This window comes from Centrocercus urophasianus, unplaced genomic scaffold, assembly GCF_019232065.1.
Source record: "Centrocercus urophasianus isolate 14NV4802_14NV808 unplaced genomic scaffold, USGS_Curo_1.0 seq_25, whole genome shotgun sequence".
NCBI classification, from domain to species: Eukaryota; Metazoa; Chordata; class Aves; order Galliformes; family Phasianidae; genus Centrocercus; species Centrocercus urophasianus.
Genome location: NW_024884811.1, coordinates 1,952,612 through 1,970,159, shown reverse-complemented (window position 1 = coordinate 1,970,159; position 17,548 = coordinate 1,952,612). Strand labels below are relative to the sequence as shown.

Below are 17,548 nucleotides of genomic sequence, written 5' to 3'. Positions count from 1 at the left end.
AAAAGTTATTACCCTTTTTTTTTCTTTTTTTTTTTTTTTTGAAGCAGAGCTTTAAAGAAATATTTTGTATTAAAACTACTGTTGCTATAAACAATTTTATATCTAATAAGAAATAAGAATTCCTGTTTGAGTTTGATGCATTATTTAGCCACACTGTGTAGGATTTTCCAAAGGCAGCAAAAGCATCTCAAAAATCTACAACACAGTTCAAAGAGCATGATGATCAAGATGAAAAATAACTTCACTTTTTAAACAATAGCAGAAGCTGTGCCACATCTGACTGCATCCGTTAGCAAAGCCTATGGGTTGAGTAAATTTGGCCTCAGGATAGACTCATTTTAAAAAATAACCTTATGTACATCTCTTCTTACCTACATTAACAAATTCTGATGCGGTCTGCAAAGACCTTGAAGCACATGCCTTAAGCAAAAAGAGATCACGATAATGAACTCATATCCTTCAGAGAATGCCAGTAGGACTCCCTTTCCAAAGCACTTACACAACCAACTCAGGAAACAACAGATATTTTTCAAGAGCCACGTTTCTATTAAGTCGTCGCTTAAATTTTCTTCTTTGTTCCTTAAAACCGTGACATTTCATCATTTCTAGAACCAAGGGACTTGACGGGCAGAAAAAAGAATCAGAAACAAATTCCACCACAAACAACTAACAGAAAATGCGCTGCGAATCGACCCAAGAAGAAGCAGACAGACAATCACCCCTTCTCGCCAATTTCACAGTCTAACGACGACGGCTCAGGCTGCCGGCAGGCAGGAACGTCCCCACCCGCAGCAAAGTGCGTAGCGTCAGAGGCGGCAGGCCGCCCAGAGCACGCCGCCGACGGTTCCGGCGGGGGCCCTCCCGCCCATAGCGCCGGCTTTCGCCTCGAGCCCCGGCGGGGGACGGGCTCGGGAGGCCCCGCCGCGCCTCGGAGCCGGCGGGTAGCCCTACGCGGGAGGCGGCGCGGCACCGGGTGCTCTTGGCGGGATCCGCCGCAGCGAGGGCCGCGCGCCCGCCTCGGCGCGGCCCGGCGCTGGCAGCGGCCCAGCGCGGGGTAACCCAGTAAAGCGGCTGACGCCGAAGCGGTCGCGCCAGAGCGAGGGCTTTAAAAAGCAGAAGCGGCCCTTGGCTTCGGGCTCGCAACAGGTGCCCGGCGGCCCTACGGCCCCGCAGGCCGCTCCGGCGGTTCAAACGCCGCGCCACGGCCGCCCGCTCCAGCGGATGCTCGGCCCACCGCATCGCGGCGGACCCCGGGCAGGGCAGGGCAGGGCAGGCCCGGCCGCCGCCTCGTCCCGTCCCGTCCCTCCCGTCCGCCCCCCGGGCCGCGCTCCCCGCCCGGCTCCCCCGGCACCCGCCCGGGCCGCGGCTGCCGTCCCGCTCTGCTCTGCCCTGCCCTGCACCGCTCTGCCCCGCCCGCCCCGCCCGGCGCAGGCCCCGGCCAAGGATACTTGTTGCACGGCTCTCTGCGTGGTGGTGTCCGGGGACTGCGATTCCTTCAGCAGCTGCAGGATCTGCTGGAGCCCCTGCTCGTCGGGCTTCCACTCGTACTCCATCTTGGCTGCCTGGAAAACAGCAGACAACAGGCGGCCGCGGTGAGCGGCGCAGCGGGGCAAGGCCGCGGGAGGAAGGGAGGGAGGGAAGGGGAGGGGAAGGAAGGGCGGGCGGGAGGACGGACGGACGGACAGGCAGACGAGAACGGAGGCAGGGCGTCGTGCGGAGCGCCAACCGCCCTCGCGGCCACCAACCGCCCCGCCAGCCCTGAGCCCCAGCGCGGCCCCGCAACGGGCGGGCGGACGGCACCGACCTGCTCCCTTCGCCACCCGCCGACAGACTGAGTCACGACCAATTTGTAATCTTGCCAGAGCCTCCGCGCGTCTTCTGGGTCCTAGTGCCGGGCTCGCCTCCGCCCGCCCGGGCTGCCTCGGGCCCGCCGGCGCCGCCGTCAGCCTTCCCCCTGTGCGTCCCACGCCGCCAGGAGCCTGCCGGCGAAAAAACACGGCCCGCCTCAGTCCCGGCCGGCACCGCGTCGGGGCCCCAAGCCCTGCACGGCGAGGAGGGAGAGCCCCGGCAGCCTCGTGGCGCGCGGGATGGCGGAGCCCGGCCCCACGGGACAGCCGCGGCTGGCGGCGGGCCGGGAGGCGGCCGCCCACGGAGGAAGGAGAGGAGAGGCGAGAAAGCGGAGCTGGCAGCGAGGGACGGGGTACCTGCCCGCCTTCTGCTTTCTGCTACGTGACTTGGTTTCGCGCCGGCTACGTTCGCAGTTAGACGTGCGAAGAGGGAGTAGGGCCAACCAGGCGGGAACGGGGGAGGGAGACACGAAGAGAACCCCTTGAATACGAAGTATATCTTATCGTTAGCCTCAAAATCAGCGGAGATCTAAGGTCAAAATTAGCAATTTATATATGTATTAACATCCGTACATATCGCTATTTATATCGGTTATACATATGCTAATGGCCAAAATACAAACACACACGACTTGAATGTGGTCTAAAACATGAAAACGAAAAACAATTCCTCAGCTTGTACAATCTTATTTTCAGACATCGTGTTTGTAAGCATCCTGCTTGTCTAACGGAAAACTAGAAACGGAAACTCACTTAGCACAACACTGGGTATGAGTGCTGCTGGCACACAGCATAGTGGTAACTGCCCAGAGGCACAGAGGACGGAATATTTCTGACTGCTGTATATCCCAGGTAATTTGCTGTGAAACTCCTTGTCTTGCCACCCCAAAGGTTTCATTAAAACAGTATTTAAATTACAATCAGCTGTCCAGTCTCAGATGCTGTGTCTTGGACAAGCTTTCCTCCTATTACAGTCAGCCACCACCCTTGCAGTAGCCTAAACTACTAGCACAGTCTATATACTATACTATATGTATATACTGTACTATAGTCTGTACCCCTAGCACAGTCTATCAAAACAGCAAAGCAGGCTGTCGTAAGTGTACTTACAGCATCTCCGTATCTGGATAATGAGGGCAGTATTCAATCAATCATGAATGCATGCACATTGGAATAAGAATCAGGAAAAGCTAAACAGCAGAAAAATATGCAGCATAGCATGCAAGAGAACAAAGTCATTGCAAAGCACATAAATAAATTTTAGAACAACAGCAACAAAGACAGAAACCAAACGTGTTTCTAAGTATCTTCTACTTAAAAAATTGGCACAGTTGCCACAAGGCTGTTAGGGAGAACAATTGCTAAAGCAGCACACCTCTTGGGAGCTTATCAGACTGAGATGCCTACAAATTAGAGTTACTAAAATGGGAGAGTAAAGGCTTGCCACCAGTTACTAGGAAAGGATGGGCACAACAGTTTATTGGAGATTTTTGTAATCTGTGAGAATTCCCATTAGTTTCCCTCTGGGACAGAAAGGTCTCAAGCAAAGACTCAGGCCGTTAAAAACTATGCTTGTGGTTCACAACATATGTGCAGCTTATAGTGATGCTTACACATCTAAAGCAAACAAAAGATGAGGTCCAACAAACCAACAAAATGCTCATTTCAGTCTCATTCCCCAAACTGCTGCCTTACTAGGAAGGTTTCAGAATCTTTGAAACATTGGGCTCACTGTCAAATTTGGGCGAAATTGATTACAGCTTCAAAAGTTGCTGTTCAGAATGTATGACACAAGGATTACATTGTTCTAATTTGATCAGGAAACCCAAATGCACTAGACAAAAATCAGATTAAACATGAAAAACAAGGGAAGAGACTACAAAGGAAGGCTGAGAGACAACAGGAAAAACCAAGAAGAGAAGCAGGCTGTGGGTCTGTGACTAAGAAAAACTGACATAAGAACATGACCAGAATTAATTCCATGTCTTTCTGCTGTAGAAAAGAGAGAAAAAAAGCCTAAAACTCAAACTAGAAATGGGAGCTGCAATCAGAGGAGTCATCTGAAAGCTTTATATGTTTGCCCTCAAGGGTAGGTTCCTCCTTAGGTCTTGAAGAGGATCTTTTGCCACTGGGAACTATTCGGTCAATATAGGCATCAAAGCAAAGACCTGCTGGATACTTTCTTTCTGTGATCATCACCATGAAGTTACTCTTACCCATTTCTAATCCTTTCAGTTCTATGAGGAAGCAGGCAAGAAGAAAATAAGTTAACTAAGTGAAGAAAAAAACACCGATTGAAAACAAAGAATATTCTTGAAAAAGTGAGAAAAATGCTTCTTTCCGTTAATTTTTCTGTTTTGTTTCCTAGGACCTGCTTCCTTCCCTCCAGAGAGAAATTCAGAATCAGTGTTAAAACACAGTCACAGGAATAAAAGTTACCCATCAAAACATATGATGGCCTTCTTCATCCCACTCAATCAGTGGAAAGCACCAGAAATAAACTTGAAACACCACATCTACATACATTAACAAGACAGAAGCTCACCAAAGACAGGAGATTGGCGCAAACACTGAAGCCAAAATTTGATTTCTGTTTCTATCCAAGCTTCAAATGCACTCTAGACATAATCCAGTGGTATCAAAACAAATTGTATTATTTAAAAGTAACATATCCAAACAAAACAACACCCCACCAAAATACAACCAAAATACTGAGTTAGTCTGATCTTTCTTGATAACATTTACCTTCTTATATTTGAATATCTACTAAGAGTGCAGATATTTGTTTTGTTGCCAAAAATACTCTTCCTCTGTCAGGCTTGACTAGTGGGTCAGGCTAAAATGACACTTTTCAGTCATTTCTCATAAAAGGATACAGAAGCTATCTGCAAGATAAGGCAGAACTACCCTGCTCAGCAAGGAATGAGCTATCAGTCCTAGAAGTCAGAAACTGACTGCCACCACCAGACCTGTAATCTCAGGCCCGAGTACTTTCACAGGATATACAGAGAACAACACGCTGCTCATTCAACAAAACATCTGCAATACTGTTCTGTGAAAAATTCAGCTCTGCACAAGAGCAAGGTGTGCAGGAGCACAGGGCCGGAGCTGCCCAGGGCTGCACCCGCCCCACGCCGGGAGCTGCGCTGTGCGTGGCCCAGGGCAGACGGTCTGGGTCTGTGGGCTTGGGGCTGAGCAGGAGTGGGACCAGGTGTGTGCGCCGCGTGTGGCTGGGGGGTGAGAGCCACTGCAGGTTGAGGGCGCTGCCTCTCATTTCCTGATGGAGCAGCGGTCCTGTGGTCATGGCTAAACTTCAGTAAAAATTTTGAACATATGCCTTTGGGTCTTGTTTCTTCCATATTTGCAGACTGTCCCAAGCCAATTTTGTGACAGAGCTGCTGAACCAAACAGGTCTATTTAAGTCAAATGGAAACATGAAAATGATGTCACTTTATGTCCTTCCATCTAGGGGACTTCCACCAATTGCTGCTAAAGCTGACAGCGCTCCTGCTGTGCTGCTATTGCCTCTGGATTCTTTTTCCTCCCCCTTCTGCACCCCTGGCTGCTTATCACATTGCAGAGCTCCGTTAAAGTTTGTTAAAGGAGGTAGTCTGCCCTCTGCCCAAACCAGGGCTGTGGTAGCAGTGCACAGGGTGCTTGTGCCTTTTAGTCCACCAGGCTCAGTGGCGTGACAACAGCAAATGCCACGGTTACAGGAGGACCCTGAAAAAATATTACAGATGATTAGAAGTATATTTAGAGCATACGGTCTGACATGGATGGACATTTGTCAGTTGTTAGACACTACGTTTACTACAAATGAAATAATCTTAATTCTGTAGAACAGAGACCAGATTGCAGCCCAAGATGACTGAACAGTGAGGCCAGAACAAGAATCAGGTTGAAATTGAGACACAGGCAGGGGTGGATATGCTTAGAACATGCAGAAATGTGCTAGGGTCTGCAACAGTAGCAGCAAGATAAAGAGTGCTAAATTGAACAAAGTTAACAGATTGTCATCAAGAGTTAGAGGAACACCCCTTGGCTCTTCTAACAAGGTTGGAGAAACAGCTGCGAATACAGGAATAGAACCTAAGCAGACAAAATACACCCTCACTGTTTGTCGATCAAGCAGCCCCAACATCAAGAAATCTTTTACTAAACATTTCCCAGGATGACAATGTAAATCAATCAGAGAGCACAGAAATATTTGTATATAATGAATGCGATGAAGACAAAGCTAGTCAAAAAAGGAATCAGAAGGAAAAGGCAAGCTTTCTAGCAGCAGCCTTACTAGGGGAGGCAAAGAAGCAACAGAAATCAGAAAAGCAGAGATCATAGTCTCTGATCAGAGATCAGTTAAGACCAGAGAACTGTTGCAGTCATTGCAAGCAATCACAGCACTGGAGAGGAGAATGTCCAGTTACCCTAAGAAGAAGACCGAGACCACAGTTTAGGGAAGCCCAATAGGGCAGGGAACAAGATGAAGTTGTGCACAACTTCCAGGTCCCCAGCCTCCAGTAGAGGAAACAAACACAGGAATACACGTTCCAGGAAGATCCTGGGAACAAATATTAAACATTTGAAATAAGGTTTATACACAGTTTAGTTGATACTGGGACAACTAACTCCACCCTAACCAATTTCCTAGTGAGCTCAAAGATGAAGGAAATGTAAACGTAGTAGGTATATAAGGAAAGCAGAGATATGTTTCACAGGTGGAAGTGATGCTACAAACAGACAGTCTACTATCAGCACATAATCACTTTAAATGAAAATTATCACCTGCAAATTTATTACAGTTGGACTTACTGTGTAAACTGTGAGCAGGACTGGTACGTATCCCTGAAGGAATAACTCAAAAACTTGCAATAGATTCAAAAGTAATGATGGTTGTAGATCAGAAGAAAATAAACAAAATCCCTCAGGAGATAAAAGACATACTGACATCTTCGTGGGTATGGTGTTCAAAAAATGAGGAACTATTAAAGTCAGCAACTCCATTTACACTGGAAATGAAAGCAGGGGAAATCTCTCTTCTTAAAGAAATACCCACTGTCACAAGAGCTGAAGGGGAAAACGTGGCCAATGACTGAGTTTTTGAAGGTGGGAATTTTCACTCCTTGTAACACACCATTATTACCACAAAGAAGCCAAATCTTGGCCCAGAGAGAAAGACAGTTTTCAAGATTCGTCTAACACCTAAAAACAATTAACAAATGGGGAGTAATATCTCTCTCAGTAGTCCATGATCAATAACTAGAAAACTTTGATAATGAAAACTGTAAGATATTTGTCTGTAATTTATTTCCATGCAGCTTCATTTAGTATTTCATTGCAAGATGATTTTTAACATGTAATTCCCTTGTCTTGGGAGGAGCAAAAAAATGACATGAACCAGCATTTGTAGGATCATCTCCAGTATTTCCAAAGATCTTACATTGGTAGCGTATTGAATTACTAAATAATTATGTGCAATCAATATGCTGATCGTTTTCTAATTGCTGGTTCAAATCACAGGTAAAACAAATCTGAAAAAATACAAAGACTTTTTACTGTGCCCTTCTGTTGAAAAGGACTGCTGAGCTTCCCCAGCTAAATTACACTTTCATAAGTACAAAGTGAAATATACAGGATATGTGTTACCTGAAAAAGGCAGGAAAATACCTAATAAGTGAATGAATACCATTCAGAATATGCTTCAGCCTGTAACAAAGAAACAGTGTGGAACATTTTTAAGAGCTGTAGTTATGCAAACTCCAGCAAACGCCTTTAGAGAAACAGCTGCAGTACTGGTGGCTTGAAATGGCCTTTGGACATGGGAGAAAGCATCTGTAATGTTGAAAGTTTTGGTGACAGCGCCCACATTTGTGATATCAAATTACCATAAACCATTCCATTTACTTTTCTCTGAAAGGCTAGTGCCCGTGGGATCTTTGCACAAACTTTGCAGAAGCACCCAGCTGCTTATCATTCAGCCCTCAAGCTCCCAGTTACAAAAAAGAAAGAGAGATGTATTAGAATGATAGCCTCAGCAGCATTAATGGTAGAAGAACATCAGAAGATTGTATTAGGACATCCACTGATTGTAAATAACCCACATAATGTTGAACTGAGTTAACTAAATGAATTATCACAGGTTTTGACTTTTCAGTCTCCAGAAGTACCTACTGCTGTTGTTGCAGAGAGGAGAAAATCCTCTGGAGAAGATGCAGTGCCTTGATCACAGCTGCCTTGTTACCATTACCAGATGAAGGAGAATTACATCATGACTGCAGAGAGATCACACAAGACCAAGAAAAGATAAAAGCAGACCTTATAGGTAAAGAATCACAAAATGGTTTTGGTTGAAAGGGACCTTAAAGATCATTAATATCAAAACTCTTGCTATGAACACACACAGGCACCTTCCATGAAATCAAGCTGCTCAAAGATCCATCCAGCTAGGTGTTGAACACTTCCAGGGATGAGGTACTCACAACTTCTCTTGGTGACCTGCTCCTGTGCTTCACTACTTGAATTAAGAATTTCTTCTTATTGTCTAACCTAAATCTACCCTCTTTTAATTTAAAGCCATTACTCTTTGTTCTGCCACTGTACTTCTTGATAGAGCCTCTCTCTTCTCTGCCAGCTCCAGACTTGACTTCTGTAGACGGAACATCTTTGGATCAGGAAAGAAAGTGAGTTACAGAGTTACACTGTGACTCAGAATTAGATAGTAATAACAGTCTATTTCTATCAAATCAACTACTTGAGCAGCTGAGCTGATAGCCCTGACAGAAGCCTGCAGGGAAGCATAAGGAATGAAAGTTCACATCTCTTTGGACTTGAAATACACGTTTGATATCTGCTATGCTACAGGAAACTTGCAGAAACAAAGAGATTTTGTGACCTCCAGACTTGCAGCAGCAGCTAGATAGCAAATGCACAACAGATCAAGAATTTGTTTTCCAAGAAAGTATAGGCCTGGATGGCTACAAGAAATAGGGGGGACTGCAGGGAAAGGGCTAACTGTCCTGCTCTGCTCAGCAAGTGAAGTGCTGTTTGTTCTAGGAGACGGACACTGACTTTGTCATCACCAGAGCTCTAACCTCACGCCTGAGCACTTTCACAGGATATACAGAGAACAACACGCTGCTCATTCAACAAAACATCTGCAATACTGTTTTGAGAAAAATTCAGCTCTGCACAAGAGCAAGGTGTGCAGGAGCACAGGGCCGGAGCTGCCCAGGGCTGCACCCGCCCCACGCCGGGAGCCGCGCTGTGCGTGGCCCAGGGCAGACGGTCTGGGTCTGTGGGCTTGGGGCTGAGCAGGAGTGGGACCAGGTGTGTGCGCCGCGTGTGGCTGGGGGGTGGGAGCCACTGCAGGTTGAGGGCGCTGCCTCTCATTTCCTGATGGAGCAGCGGTCCTGTGGTCATGGCTAAACTTCAGTAAAAATTTTGAACATATGCCTTTGGGTCTTGTTTCCTCTACATCTGTAAAATGCCTTGAGTCACTTTTGTGACATATCTCATTCAAAATCCAGTACTTAAGAGTATTGGCTACTAATGCATGAGGCAGGCTTCAACTCATTCTTTTTTCTAGGGTAACGAATCTAAACTTTTCTGTAAGTTTCTTTGCCACCACATTACAGTGTACTTAGCACTAGGTCTTTTAATCCGGTATTGTCTTCCACAGCATTATGAACAGATATTAGTGGGAAACTGAATTAGAAATTATTTCCTAACCAGTATTCTGTAAAATAATTGACATTAATGCCTCAAATACAAAAATAGGCAGTGCCAGTATCTGGGAAATTTTTAACAGAATACCTCCCCCACCATTCCAGCAGTCTCAGCACATTGAAAAGAGAAATAGGAGACTCTGGTACAAATCCCTGCTGACACCTAGTCAACAAAGATTTGAATTGGTAGGAAGATATCACATCCCTCAAGTACCTTAGCCACCAAGCTGTATCTTTGGGAACTGCAATTTATTGCTACTAGCAGTTTGAAAACTGATTTCAAATATTCTGTAATGAAAATTACTCCATTGTCCTAATTTCACATTATTTTTTGACAGCTTCAGCCACTTTAGAACTTACAAAGTATTTCCCTGTCTTTAATTTTACTACATTAGAAATCCTGTGTTGTTGTATTTTTTCCCCTTTTAGGCAGAGAATTCTAACAAGTTACCTTTCTTCTTGTCACAAAGTACAGGCACTGCTATCTGTAAAGCTGATATTTAATAACGTCAATCAATCATCCAATCCATTGCCACAATCTAGGCTCCCAAGTTTCCACATAGACAGCTTATAGTGTCTCTCTGTACCTCTATTTGTAGAAGATCTGTATGCATAGAGAAAATAAATGATTTTCCATAACAGCCCTACGTATAAAACCCTCCTATTTCAGTCTAAGAATGATGTGGATTATACTAAGCAGGAAAAAACCTCTCATAATACAGAATAAAAGTGTCTATACAAAGGAGCTCATGTCAAATAGCTATCATTACATTTCTTTGCAATATCTTCTGCCTGGAGACACATCCTAAGCTTTCACTAAAAAAAAAACCAACAAAACAAAAAAAACAACCAACCAAAAAACAAACAAACAAACAAACAAACAAAAAACCTACATGCTGGTAGTCCTCAAATTGAATGTACCAAAGGAGAATTCATTCTAAAACATTTCTTGCAGTGTTCCTGAGTTCAGCCACATAATAGAAGATTAGTATTTATCATGCAGTTATTTACTTGAACAGTTTTAAGAAGATTGCTTGACCCTGTGAAGGCCCAGAGATTACTGAGCAGATAGACAGAAAGACAGTCTTGGAAGGATTTTCCTGTCCATTTCTGAAATGTCTTGGAAGTTAATTTTCTACTTTTCCAGAGTCTACTGGTAATTACAACAGAATAATAGTAGATTAATAGATTGTTTTAAAGAGAAATCTGAAGAAACTTTAGAAAAATATTTTTAAGATGGGATCTCAAAATGATTTGTATTTGTGGACAAGTATGCAACAATGCAGCACTAACTAATTCTACTGTACAAAATGAAGTTATGTGATGATCACTCTCCAAAAGATGGTATTAAGTTCCTATGTGCAGGAGTGATACTCCTTCTAGTAACTAGGGACATAAGAAACATGCTTTTTTCATAGATTCTTCATGGCAGAGGAAGCTAAGACAGTTCCTGAAGGAAATCCACGTAGTGGACTGTAAGAAAAATCTAACATGATCCAACATACAGTTGTAAGCCTTGGGCTCAAGTCAAGGAAAAAAAAAGTAGAATGTACTGAACTAAGAATCTCCTTTTGTTGATGGATGATTATCAGACTTTCAGATAATACTTCAGATTTGGGCAGTTATTTGACTTCCATTCTTACTGTCATTCTCTCCCTGCAGCTGGCAGGCCTACAGTACAGTAAGAAGCTGAAGAAGCTAATTGAAGTCATGTTAGCTTCCCATCCTCTTGAGACACTTCCAGATATAATTGGTTTTGTCTTATATTGCATGTCATACTAGAAATTGTGTACGCATGCAATCAATCTCGTAATACAAAACTTTGTAATGAAGAAAACAAAAATTTCCTTTAACACGAGACATTTCAGGATTAGAGGTAAATGTCTAACATGATTTGCTCTCCGTGGAATATGAGCTTGGGCTTCATTTGACAGTACCTACCTTTATGATAATGAAGCTACTTAGACAACCTGCTGGACTGTTGTTTTCAGCAAACATAGAGCAGGCTCACATTTTGGCATCACTGACACAATTCTGTGGACTTTCTTCCTCAAAGATGAACAATATTTATTTCTACAGATGATATCTATAGAGGTCTGCACTGCAGAATCCTACTGAGCAGATAAAAAACTGTGCGTATGATCATAGAATCATAGGATGGTTTGGGTTGGAAGGAACTTTTAAGATCATCTAGTTCTAACTCTCCTGCTGTAAGCCAGAACACATTCCTCTAAACCAGATTACTCAAAGCCTCACCACCCTCACAGTAAAGAATGTCTTTGTAATATCTAGAATCGTAGAATGGCCTAGGTTGGAAGGGACCTTAAAGACCATTTAGTTCTAACATCAGAAGAATCCTCTTTCCAGAGAAAGGCCAGAATGAAAGGGCACCTCTAGAGATGAAGTCTCACTATAAGGAAATAATAGCTACTTCCAGTTTAAAACCACATCCCCTTGTTCAATTGCTACATGCCCTTATAAAAAATCCCCCCCAGCTCTCCTATAGGCCCCCTCCAGGTACTGGAAGACCACTACAAGGTCTCCTCAGAGACTTCTCCAAGCTGAAAAGCCCCAGCTCCCTCAGCCTGTTCTCATAGGGGAGGTGCCCCAACCAAGTGATTACCTTCATGGGCCTCCTCTGGACGCTCTCCAATAGTTTGATGTCCTTCTTGTTCTGGAGGCTCCAGAACTGGATGGAGTACTCTAGGAAGGGTCACACGACTGCAGAGTAGAGGGGCAGAATCACCTCCCTCGACCTGCTGGTTATGCTTCTCTTGATGCAGATCAGGACATAACTGGCCTTCTGGGCTGCAAGTGCACATTGCTGGCTCATGTTGAGTCTTTCATCAACAGACATCGCCAAACCCTTCTCTTCAGGACTGCTCTCAAGCCATTACCCACCCAATCCGTATCTGTGCTTGGGACTGCCACAACTCAGGCGCTGGATCTTGCACTTGGATGATAACCTGACAGTTTGTAATTCCACCCTTCAGACAAGAGTATGTTCCTCTATTTAATGGATACTTCTGACTATTCTTCATGTATTCAACAAGCACAGGACAGAGGAATACACCTTCCATACATAAAAGGGAGTCAAAATGCTACACTGCTATGCATATAAATGATTGGGCACAGCATGCATGAACATTTCATGATTTTAGACTTTTTTGTCTTAGAAACATCAACACGCAACACCAGCTCACATTCAAGTAAGAACTGAAAATAGTCTGTTGAAGATGATTCAATTACATATCATATGGCATCATCAGCTGCAGAGACAGAAACCTATTAAGTTTTCATCAACTTGGAAATCATTAGGAATGCTTTGAATTCTACTTCGATAGGATGAGCAGTGAGGGGTGTGGTTTAGTGGGAATGGGTGATGGGTTGATGTTTGGACTAGATGATCATAAAGGTATCTTCCAACCCCGATAATTCTATGAAACACTGCTCTTATTTTAATTAAAAACTCCAACTGACCGAAAAAGTGGTAGGCACAGTGAAAAATTGCAAAAGTCTCTTGATTTGAAATGCCTTTGATCAACTAGTCTTTTGCAGAAAGGGTACGTTTAGAGGCATTATCTTTAAATTGTGCTATTATTTCATTTCTGTAGCTAGATATACCAAACGGAGAATGCTTATCTTGCTATTGATTTCCCTCACTGTAAACATACATACTGTGTACTTAACTCTAAATCCTAATAGTCATAAAAATCTTAAACTGACTGAATAGCTGTTTGAGAAAACCATCACCTCCTGAATTTGTGACAGATGATGTTAGATCTATCAGCTGAAGCATACAATAAAACAAGACCCATCTGTTTCTTCCCCTCCCTCCTTCTCCCTGCAGGACATGAGCTTCTTCTTTCTCCAAATTGTACTTTAGATTTCCTTCATTAACCTCTTTAACTGACTAACATGAAAGGGATTTCTGAAAGTCTAGAAAACAAAGAATAACTAAGAACGAGAAGGTCAAAATGGAAGGCTCTGCCCTGCATAACAAGCCCCACTCATTACTGCAACAGACAAGATCTATTTCAAAGAGTAACGGAATGAGAGACTTCATGGTACATTGTTCCTTTAGATCGGTTCAGCTATGACAGACAGGGTCTTTGTGGGAGGTCTTGTGACGTAGCCATGTGTCAGACACCTCTCCTTTTTCAAAAACTTTCAGAAAGGAAGTGCTCTCCCGCTCAGACAGCAGTGAAAAAGCACACCACAGCAAATCCTAAGGACTGCAGCCCTCATTATGGCACCGGCCAAGTTTGGGGAAGTTCCTGAATCTGAAGGCAGTGAATTGGTTCTTTAAAACCACCTCATTCGTTGTTTTTAAACCAAGCAAACCTGACAACCCAACTAAATTGCTGTTTTTAAGCTACATTTGTACCATGACAAAACAGATCACACCTGTTTTCTAACTACCATTAACATATACTTCAATTAATGAGGAAATCTTAATGCAAAAAAACATAAAAATCATAGATCCATCTTCAGTCAGTTTAACCAAAATAGTTCAAATATTTTTGCACAACTACACCTTAAGGGCCACAAATATCCTTCCGTAGAAACATACTTATATTTTTATATAAGAAATGTCAAAGATTATAATCTAATTAAACACCAAACAAATACATAAAGGAAGAGGCCTTTTTGCTAGCAGCAGTGTATTTATTTGTATACTTTAATGCCTAATGAGAGAATAATTTGAGAAAAAAAAACTACAAACGTAATGCAAGGTTAAAGCAAAATACATAAAGTTAAGGTTTTCAGTGTTCTGATTTAAAGAAATATTTATTTTACAATATTTAAAATCAGACTACTGTCTTCTCACAGCGTGCACTGGCACCAGTCATAAAGTATGTCTCAAAGAAGTGAGGACTCTTGTCCAGTCAAAATTCAGGCTAGGAATTCTGGAATTTAGTAAACCTTGGGAATTGAAGTAAAGGGTTGAGGCAGAAGTGTTTCTGGGACACAACGACATGGTTAGTGTTTTATTTTTACTTCCTGACAAAATGTGTTTCATCCAGGACGCACAGAATTCAGTAAAAAAAAAAAAAAAATCTCCTTCCCTTGTTCCCCCTTTTTTCCTCTACACTTTTTTAAAAACATTCTCAGACAGATTGCACATCAAAACATACCATTGCATGTAAAACCACCACGACTGTACAATGGTGGTAGCATCATGATGGTGCTTTGGAGATATCTGCACTACAGACAGTACCGTAGAGAAAACCAGCATTACTGATAATTTTCCTAGAAAGCTACAGTATTTTGTTCTCTGGATGACTGACGATTTACTTACTTTACTTACTAACTGTTCTGTTAATCACTTACTACGCAATTTATCTAAGGTTTCAAAGTTGCAAGGAAATGAAAATATTTAGCCTTCTACCTGTATCACTCTAGCAAGCTGATATCTGTCCTACACAGGGACTAACAGGAGTCACATATAAATTGGCAGGCGCAGAAAAGGGAGACCCACTGGAAATGCCCAAAACAGAAATTCAATCTTTTGCCTGTGAGTCCGAGTAGTTGTCTGACCTTTTCTAGCCTCTAAAGTCAGATAAATATACTGAAATCCTATACTCCTGGAAAAGAACAAACAAATAATTACTGAACTGGAGTGGAGTTCCTTCCAAAAGATGACAAAGTCATGCCATGAACATAGGCAAGGAGAATTAGCTAATCCAATTATACACGTAAACAAAGGGAACGATGCTCTAACCTGTTTAATCAAAGATGTGAAACTCTTAAGTAAGAAAATCACTTAGGTGATCTCACCAGGCTATCTAAAAAATGACTGCAGATATTTATTGTCTTCTAAGGTAAAAATTGATCACTATCATCACTAAATTGCTTCTGTGTTATTTCTTTTGAATATCTGCATTTTAAAATGGCAATAAAACTAAGAGTTGAATCTAGATCGATTTCATATAAAAAGCAGTAGTATCCAAGCACTTCAATATTTACTGAGCAGGAATTATGGCAGACAAATATAAAAGAATATATTTAGAAATTAAAACATTATTAGAATTCAGTTTATGAGAATCTCATTTAGTAATTCTGATTACAATAATAAAGCTCACCAGGTACAATGATCAAATAAGGAAAGCAGCATAACAATGGAGACTATTCCAATTAAAAAATACACAGTATATCTGTAATACAGGTGGACATTCCAACAGAAAAATGCTTCAGCTTTTTCCATTCAATTATATTCAGTCACATTCTAAATTTTCTTAGATGTGACACCTGAAGACAAAACTTAAGACAAGTCTTAGACATTGAATTAAACTGCACATTCAAATTGTTGCATCTTAAAGCCAGGCATCACAGACAAAAGCATACATAATTATTCCACACAGATCTTCATGGTCCTTTTCAGCAACAGGTGTTAAGAGGTCGCTGACTAAACATGCTAACAAACAGCCTTACACTGTCTAGTTAAAAAAAGCACAAATACAGGAATAAAATCCATGCATAATAGGTGTATTACACATGTACACACATATGAATATATGCATAATTCTTAATGTATACTTTTAACTTGATTCTCTCATTTTTATTCTTTTTTTTCTTCAAAAGAGCATTCTCACAACTGTATGTGTAAGACTGCAAGCCTTCAAAGCAATAAAAAACAGTATAATAGATACTATAAGCAAGTCTGAAATGCAAGCAATGTATCTAAGCATTAGCTTGTACATTAAAGTGGCAAAACTACTGCTTCTACCTACATAGATGTATTTGTGTGAATTATCAGGTAAAATGCTTAGGGAATAATACAGCCACAACAACAACAACAACAACAACAACCAGATCTCAAAAAAGCTACCAGTCACCTTAGCAAACATTTTCACAGAATCATAGCATCACAGATTGGTCTAGGCTGAAAAGGGCCTTAAAGATCATGTAGTTTCAACCGTTCTGCTGCCGGCAGTTTTATCTCATTTTGCTTCAAAAACAGCACTTTCATGGCAAAACAGAAATATTAGAAGCAATAAAAATTAACAGACTACTCAGCCAGTTTAGAAAAGTCAGTTAGGCTTGCAAATTTGGAAGACATAAAATTAATTTGATGAGGAATTTCATTCTTACTTCAGTTGTTATCAATATTCAGGCATTTAATTTTAAAATTCACTTGGGAAAATTCAGAATAGTATTTGGAAAAGATCCCAGCTGTGATTAGCTATTAGCCTAAATAGCTAAATATGTAAATGAAGTTCCTTGTAATGTGACTACTAATGTAACCAAAACAAGAATTGATGTTTTAAAGTTGTTTTTGTTTTTGTTTTCCTTTTTCAAAGGAAATTTATTTATTCAGAAAGTTGTGATTTAAAGTAATGTTATTTTACCTTAAATGCACTGGTCATTTAATAGCTTATTAAAGGCCTATTCTAATATGTTTTTCAGTTAAAAAAAATAGCTTCAACACCTCCACAGAATACATTTGCTAGCATCCCACCTATAATCTTTGTCTTAATAACAGTGGAATCACCAGACAAAATAGTGAACTATGAACAGTTAAAAACATGATCAGTTTACTGATCAAGTTGACTACAGACAACGGAACAAATAATCATCTCCAGCCTATGAAATAGATCTTATATACTAATAAGATGCAGATGCAGAATCTGGCCTTTTTTTTTTTTTTTTTTTTTTTTTTTTTTTTCCCCTTCCTGCTGGTGATACTAATGGTCTTCACCTCAAGCATAAACTTACTTAAAAGCAGCACATTTTCTTCTCTGGTGCCCTTAATTAAAAAAAAAATACATTTTTTAATTTTATATATATATATATATATATATATATATATATATATATATAATATAAATATTATATATAATACAAAATACTTTGTAATAAGACAAAAGGCATTACAAGATACCTTCTGCTTTTCCTCAAATTCTACACAGAAATCCTCCATAGGCGCAATGTTTACAGATACTGTGTTTCTGACTCAAAGCTCTCATTGTCCTT

General features: G+C 41.7%; 1 protein-coding gene and 1 long non-coding RNA gene across 2 annotated transcripts in view; one reads left to right on the top strand and one right to left on the bottom strand.

Moving 5' to 3' along the window:
- TNPO1 (transportin 1) overlaps positions 1–1,912 on the bottom strand; it is a 61,370-nt gene extending 59,458 nt beyond the window's left edge. The window contains exons 1-2 of the mRNA XM_042825662.1: positions 1,805–1,912; positions 1,449–1,562 (exon numbers count right to left, since the gene is read on the bottom strand). Of these exons, the coding sequence (XP_042681596.1) occupies positions 1,449–1,553 (105 nt within the window). The 5' untranslated portion in view covers positions 1,554–1,562; positions 1,805–1,912. The remainder of the gene's footprint in view (positions 1–1,448; positions 1,563–1,804) is intronic.
- Positions 1,444–5,030, top strand: LOC122164000. The gene is made up of 3 exons (XR_006170093.1): positions 1,444–1,592; positions 2,544–2,699; positions 4,216–5,030. It is a non-coding gene; the product is annotated as an uncharacterized LOC122164000 (long non-coding RNA).
- Positions 5,031–17,548: the final 12,518 nt, after the last annotated feature.